The sequence below is a fragment of the Ictalurus punctatus genome, chromosome 19 (assembly GCF_001660625.3).
Source record: "Ictalurus punctatus breed USDA103 chromosome 19, Coco_2.0, whole genome shotgun sequence".
NCBI classification, from domain to species: Eukaryota; Metazoa; Chordata; class Actinopteri; order Siluriformes; family Ictaluridae; genus Ictalurus; species Ictalurus punctatus.
In genome coordinates this window covers 27,043,680-27,050,681 of record NC_030434.2, presented here as the reverse complement: position 1 = coordinate 27,050,681, position 7,002 = coordinate 27,043,680, and the positions used below count along the sequence as shown (strand labels likewise).

The 7,002-nt window shown below is 40.9% G+C and overlaps 2 protein-coding genes across 2 annotated transcripts in view; both read right to left on the bottom strand.

The window, feature by feature from the left end:
• The window catches only part of LOC128635386 (antigen WC1.1-like), a 9,766-nt gene extending 6,191 nt beyond the window's left edge, over window positions 1–3,575 (bottom strand). The window contains exons 1-5 of the mRNA XM_053688136.1: window positions 3,238–3,575; window positions 2,701–3,030; window positions 962–1,267; window positions 698–763; window positions 1–238 (exon numbers count right to left, since the gene is read on the bottom strand). The exon at window positions 1–238 is cut by the window's left edge and continues 77 nt beyond it. Of these exons, the coding sequence (XP_053544111.1) occupies window positions 1–238; window positions 698–763; window positions 962–1,267; window positions 2,701–3,030; window positions 3,238–3,349 (1,052 nt within the window). The 5' untranslated portion in view covers window positions 3,350–3,575. The remainder of the gene's footprint in view (window positions 239–697; window positions 764–961; window positions 1,268–2,700; window positions 3,031–3,237) is intronic.
• Window positions 3,576–3,610: 35 nt separating this feature from the next.
• Window positions 3,611–6,798, bottom strand: LOC128635385 (scavenger receptor cysteine-rich type 1 protein M130-like; the record flags this gene model as incomplete). The annotated part of the gene is made up of 3 exons (XM_053688135.1): window positions 3,611–3,957; window positions 4,070–4,384; window positions 6,768–6,798. Coding segments are annotated over 3 exons (693 nt in total), but the record flags the coding sequence as incomplete, so codon positions are not given.
• Between the last annotated feature and the right edge of the window lie 204 nt (window positions 6,799–7,002).

The following is a 7,002-nucleotide window of genomic DNA, read 5'->3' as shown; positions in this document are numbered from 1 at the left end:
TGAATCTCATCCCCTCGACACTTCACTCTGTTCAGCCAGATAGTCCCTTCACCAGGACCAGAACTAACATTCCTATCAGCACTCAGCGCCGACCCACAGCCCAGCTGTCTGCACACCACCTGAGCGTTCCTGATGTTCCACTGATCATCACAAACGGAGCCCCACGTAGCGTTATGATACACCTCCAACCTCCCAGAGCAGCTTCCCTCTCCTCCACTCAGCCTGAGAGACCAGTGCTCTACATCACACACATCACACATGAGGAAACACACCAACGCTGAATAACAGCTCCAGTCACACAGCTCACTACAACACAATGATAATATAACCTTATATTATACTCAACATGCTCTAGTTTACCAAAAATTATTTTGTTTTGTTCTGAAAAAGAATCTTAAACTAATTACAAACATCCTGAAATTCAGCTGCTTATTAAATGTTATAAATAAATACATTTTCTGCAGAATGAAATAATTTGAAGCAGTAAGATCAGCTTTGGGTTCTGTTTACTGATTTGATCTCTGCTGGTTTAAGTTTCATGAAATGTGAGGAAGATTGATGCCCTCAGGATGGTTATATGAGGAAATACATTAAAGTCCTCAGAAAATGGTTTTATAAACAGATGAGGAAATATCTTCTGTCACTAACAAATGCAAATGAAGAACAGTACTAACAGCTTTTCCTTATATATCCTTACTTGAGCAGTGTTTCTGAGAGGGAAATGAAGAGCACTTTTCTTGTGTACGTAGAGACTTTCCATCATCTGCAGTAATAAAATACATGCATTAATGAAAAGTCTCACATGCAGCTTTATCTCTCAGAGCAGACTTTTCTCAGACTTCTAACATCAATTTCTGCCAAATACACTTTATATTTCAGCAACATTAGTTATACACTATTCACAATCAAACACTGCAGTTTATGGCAACGTACAGAAACAGAAAAGTCTGACTCCACCCACCTGTGCAGGTAATACGAGCCACCTCATCACCATTATCACATCTGTTCTGTCCCCAGGGTGAAGATGGACACTGCCACAGATTAGAGTCGTGTTTCCTACACTTCAGATAATCCAGCCAGTCAGGAGCAGATTTTACTCGTGCTTCAGTGTTTGACACACTGCCACGTCTTCCACAGTTCAGCTCTCGACACACCATGTTTACTGTCTCCTCATCCATCTGATTGTGACACACATTACCCCAGGTTCCATTGTAGAACACTTCCAGATTCCCCTCACAGTCCTCCGTGAGTCGGATCTCTTTAAACTCTGGTGGAAGAACAACGACTCAAACTGAGTATAAATTTGTTTATTATTAACAAATAATATTATTATTTAGGGATGCACCGAAATGAAAATTCTTTGCCGAAGCCGAATATAATGGAAAACTTGGCCGAAGGCTAAATACCGAACACGTTTTTTCACATTATTTTTTTTCATTTATTTAGCCATTTTTTTCACCATTGCATAAATTAAATAGTCAAAATGTGCTTTTTACTATTTTGTCTTGCTTTTCAAAGAAAAAAATCATTTACAAAAACTACAATTTCAAAATATTTAACACTGAACATTTCCAGCAGGCACAGGCTACCAACAAGGCACAATATAACTTTAAATAAATAAATGAGTAAAATAAAAATATTTTTACGTGGTCATCTTTGAGCCCCTTGAATAGCCGATGTTCGGCCTATAACTGACTGCTGAAAGAATGGAACACTCTGTAGAGTGCAGAAACTGGTTCTATTGGGTTCTATAGGGCTGATTATATTGGGGATATATACCGCTCGCGTCCCTGTACACCTCGTGGAGTATTAGAGTAGATATAGTAGAGTTAGATACGTTGTTAATGTTATGTTCCTTGATTGATTTAGTTAGTTTAAACTATAGATCAGTTCATTTAGTCCCCGCTGGTCTCTCCGCTCCCAGTCCATAGTACTAGCTCATGTTTCTTGTTTTGTGTTGTGACCCTGTTTTCTGTGACGCGACTCTGATTCCTGCTTTGCCCCGTTTACGCCTGTTTGCCAATCGCCCGACCCTTTGCCTGTCTGGACTACATTTTTTGGATTACGATTTGGATTTGTCTGCCTGCCCTTCAATAAATAGGTGTTTACCTGCTTCTGTACTCTACTCCCTTATATCTCGTGATGTGACAGAATACTCCGGAACAGAAACAATTAAACACACATGTCCACAGTAAACAACAGTTGTCAACATCCGAAGAGCATGTGCTCGGTGACCAGTCGTGCACGTAGCTCGTGAATGCGCTCGCCCCCTCATCTCTCCGAGCGCGCTGCCGGAAGTGGAGGTCGTGACATTTGCGCGTCTCACTCTGGTCGCTAGGCTATTTGGTCGCGTCATCAAACACGTCATTATTCGGTCAAATTTATTCGGCCTTTTCACTTATTTATTTATACATATTTTTAATAATAATAATAATAATAATAATAATAATAATAATAATAATAATAATAGGGATGCACTGAATGTTCGGCAACCAAAATTATTCAGCCGAAAATAGCAAAAAAAAGCACTTTCGTTGTTCGACTGAACAATTTTGGTTGCCGAACTTTCGGTGGATCCCTATTATTATTATTATTATTATTTAAAATATGGATATAAATTCCTCACTCAGAGATAAGGACATCTGCTGCTTTTATGAACAATAACTTCATAAACATTATTGTAGATAATTGACAGTGTACCTGAGCACACGACTCCTACGTCCTCCTGGTGTCCACATTCACCCTCTTCACACAGCTGAAATCTGCAGTTCCACAGGGACGTCTCGTTCCCCTCACACTCCACCTCATTCAGCCATATGGACCCAGTTCCAGGACCAAACCAGGCTGGTATGTGGGTACTGAGGGCCACTCCACACTGCAGCTGTCTGCACACCACCTGCGCATCCTCAATATCCCACGAGTCATCACACACTGTCCCCCACGAGCCGCTGTGGAAAACCTCCAGCCTTCCTGCACAGTCTCCCCCAGAACCAACCAGCCTGATGGAGCTGAGGGCGGGGTTAAAGATACCTGCGGAATGGTTCAAAATATGTGTAGACCAAGTGATTCATCTTTTCTCTATTTCACAAATTGCATAAGATTAATATTATATTAATTAAAAATTACATTCAATATAATATTTAATTACGCTGTATATTTAAGAGGATACTTTAGAATTATAAATATATTTATTACTGTTGTTAATAGCTGCTCATTGGTAGGTGTTGTGCTGCTTACCTGAGCAGGTGATGTACAGCTGTTCCCCGGAGCTGCAGTTGACAGGTTGTGCACTGCTGCAGTTCCCCAGATGAGCTTCACTCCCAGAGCAGCTGAAACCCGTTACACACATGTGTTTGTGTTCAGTGGTGGATGGAGAGGAGCGGTAGTTCAGCACGGAGCCACAGCCCAGCTGTCTGCAGAGCACAGACGCCTCAGACAGACTCCACGAGTCCAGGAGAACTCTCCTCCAGTCCTGCCTGAAATAAATCTCCACCTCCCCCTGACACTCGCTCCCTCCAGACAACCGCACTCGCCCCTCATGAAACGCCACGGATGATCCTGAAGCAGAAGAACATCATTTAAATATTCTAATGAACACTGACTTTATTCACTAACGTGGTGTAGGTGATGTTAATATCTCACCATTACAGATGACTCCAGCATCGTGTTTATGAGAGCATGCAGCTCGACTCCATGACGAGATGATACATTGTGATAGGTGTGTCTCCTTCCCCTGACAGTCAAACACATCAGCCCAGATGTGGCCACTCCCCTCCCCAAACCAGTCCACCTCCACCACAGCCACAGCACTCCCACAATCCAGCTGTGCACAGAGAACATCTGCAGCTCTCATATCCCAGCCTACAGCACAAACTGTGCCCCAGTCACTGAGGTACTGGAGCTCCACTCGACCAGAACAGGAGTCCGGTCCGTTCACCAGCCGCGCCCCTGTGTGACCTGAACAAACAGCCGAGAGCTCAGTGAAAGAGGAAAATTAACAGATACCTTAAAGTTTGATTGACAGGTATGTGTTCTCTATTTAAACAGAAGTTAAATCATGATACTTCACCAGAACATATTAATCCCACATCGCTGTAATGGGAGCAGTTTGAGTGTTTGAGTGAAGATGATGTTGGACAGAAGTAAATCTCAGATTCATTTCCTCTACACTGAAGCTCCTCTGTCCACACCTGACCCTCCCCTCGGCCAAAAGCAGCTGATCCCAGCACCTTCACAGGAATCCCACAGCCCAGCTCTCGACACACAACCTCTGCATCCTGCTGGTCAAAGTCAGCATCACACACTGTGAACCAGGAATCTCCAAGAAGCACCTCCACTCTCCCAGAGCACCGGTGAGGACCAGCAGTGAGTCTTGAATTCTGACCTGTGTTTAATTTAATTGTGTAAATATTGTGCAGATTTTCAATAAGACAGAGTACCCTTACAAACAAAACCCTACAAGAATCCTGCAGGATTTTCATTTCTCTGCATGATGTTTGCTGCTCTCCTGCAGGAAAGATGAAATCCTGCAGGACACATTGACAAACTGTGCAGGAAATGTCTCTAGGTTATAGAATGGAGCCTTCAGTACAACAGAAACATGCAGGAATGTCCAACACACTTGCTGCACAAGGGAAAAATCCTGCAGGACTACTGCACACCTCCTACAGAAATAAAATAAAGTTCCCAAGTACTTCATCTCTCCTGCAGGACAACTTCTTATTTCCTGTAAATGAAACAAAAATCTGCAGGTTACGTGGTGGATAAAATGAATTAAAAATGGTAGATCTGCTTTGAGTGGGAAAAACACGCTGCTTAAACCCTCTTTCTGAAGTCTTTTAGTAGATATGTAGGCATGCTCATTTTAGGCAGTGTTGGGGAGAAGATAACTAAAAGTACTGATGCTACTAACCTAACTACATTTTTCAGTAGTGTGACAGTGGCTCTGCTACTTTATAAATAGTTTCTCTTCTCCTGTGACGAGTTACTTTTTCAAACCAGTAGCGATGTAGCGTCACCGATCGCTACGTATTTTGTCCAGTTATAACGGTCCTCTTCATTGCATACCTGCGGTGCCCGCTTGCTTCACAGGAATTAAGAGCCTCATTAACTCACACGGACAGGAAGTGACCGTCTGATGGACACGTAAAGCGACCAACCACAGTTAGTTACGTGATGTATGGGGCGGGTAAATGATAACACCGTAATAAATGAACCCTGGAGTTTATTCTCTGATACAGAGAATATTACTGCTGCTTTGTTGTTAAAAGTCAACACAACACAATGTTTACATTTACTTACAAATAAAATAAAATAAAATCATTCAACAAGTTTATCAGTGCGTGCCGAGGGATTTATTTTATGTTCTGAATACAACAGTCTGATTTTTATCGTAATATAATTATTAGTGCTGTCAGAATTACAGAGGAAATGTTTGAGATTAATTTGAAATATTTAACACGATAAAAAAATTCACACAATTACCGCAGCTGCGTTTTGTTTACTTCCTGTGGTGACTGACCTATGACTTATTAAATATGCGTCATTACATTGTGTTTAATTTCTTTTTGCACAATTACACACAGTTATTCATAAGCTGATTCACAATCAGGACAAACTAAACATGTTACCCATTTAAGTAGCTTCAGTGTAGTGAGCTACTTTCTGTTAGTAACTTGTAGTGTAGTAACTACTTCTTTAAAAGAGCAGCTTGACTGTAGCTTAACTACTTCAAACTACGAGTAGCTTGTAGCTTGAAAAACTACAGTTTTAAAGTAACTTCCCCAACACTGATTTTAGGATAATAAGACATGTTTTAGTCATGAACGACTCAGTGTTTTAACGAATCAGTTGAGTAAATGATTCGATGAGTCATTCACAACGCACAAAAAAGACTTTTTCACACGTACTGGTGTAACGATGTCGTTTACAGAAACGGTCATTAAATGAATCTTTTTGGAGAAAAGATTCTATTCACTGAGATGACGTCACTCTTTGGCAGCGTAATCGCACAAGTATTCGAATTCACAAATTCAACTGTCACCAACCGCTGTGTGTCTGTAGAGGTATAGTCCAACTTTTATTCAATCATTTCTTTAATCGTTATGGTGTACTGAACTACTGTTCTGTTATGTGTTTGTAACACAGCAGTTAGTGTAACGTTAGCTCGCTTACTAGCAAACACGGCTAATTTTATTATTTACAGTCTTTAATCTTTTCTCTTCTGTTTTTAGGTGTGAATTGAACTCCGGCTTGGAAACTTTACAGAATGCATCAGTCATCATGTGACATAATTTCAGTGAATGAAATCATTTCTGTGTGAAAATGCTTTTGTTGTGAAGTTATTTCCCCAGTATGTTTCCTGCAGGATACAAACACTCGCCATGTCCTGCAGAATTTCAGATTGATCCTGCACAATAGTCCTGCAGGAAGTGTGTGTTTTAAACAGACCTGCAGGACATCATTCCTGAAGGATAGAATATTAGATGCATATTCCTGCATATTTTCCTTCATAGAATTCCTGCAGGTATTTCTACAGGAAAATGAGCTGAAAATGTGGGATATCTGCAGAATATTCCTGCAGGATTCTTCTAGGGGTTTGTGTAAGGGTCTCACGAAATCATTCCAATGTCATTCCAAAATGATTCAAATTTAAATAAAATCTGAATTTATTAAAGATAATTTACTGCTATAATTCAAATTCAGTCAATTCAGTCATAATAATTATTTAATTCATTGTAATATATTTTCTAAATACAGCAGTTTACCTGAGCAGGTGACTCCAGCATCTTCACCATGATTACAGTTATGATTCCCCCTCCCATATGATCCACAGTTCTTCAGTTTCGACTCTGATCCTCTACAGTACACACCAACCATCCAGATTGGTCCTGATCCTGGTCCAAAGTGACCGTATTGTGGTGCATCTACAGCCTCCCCACAGCGCAGCTCTCTACACACCACTGCAGCATCGACCTTATCCCAGTTAATACCACACACTGT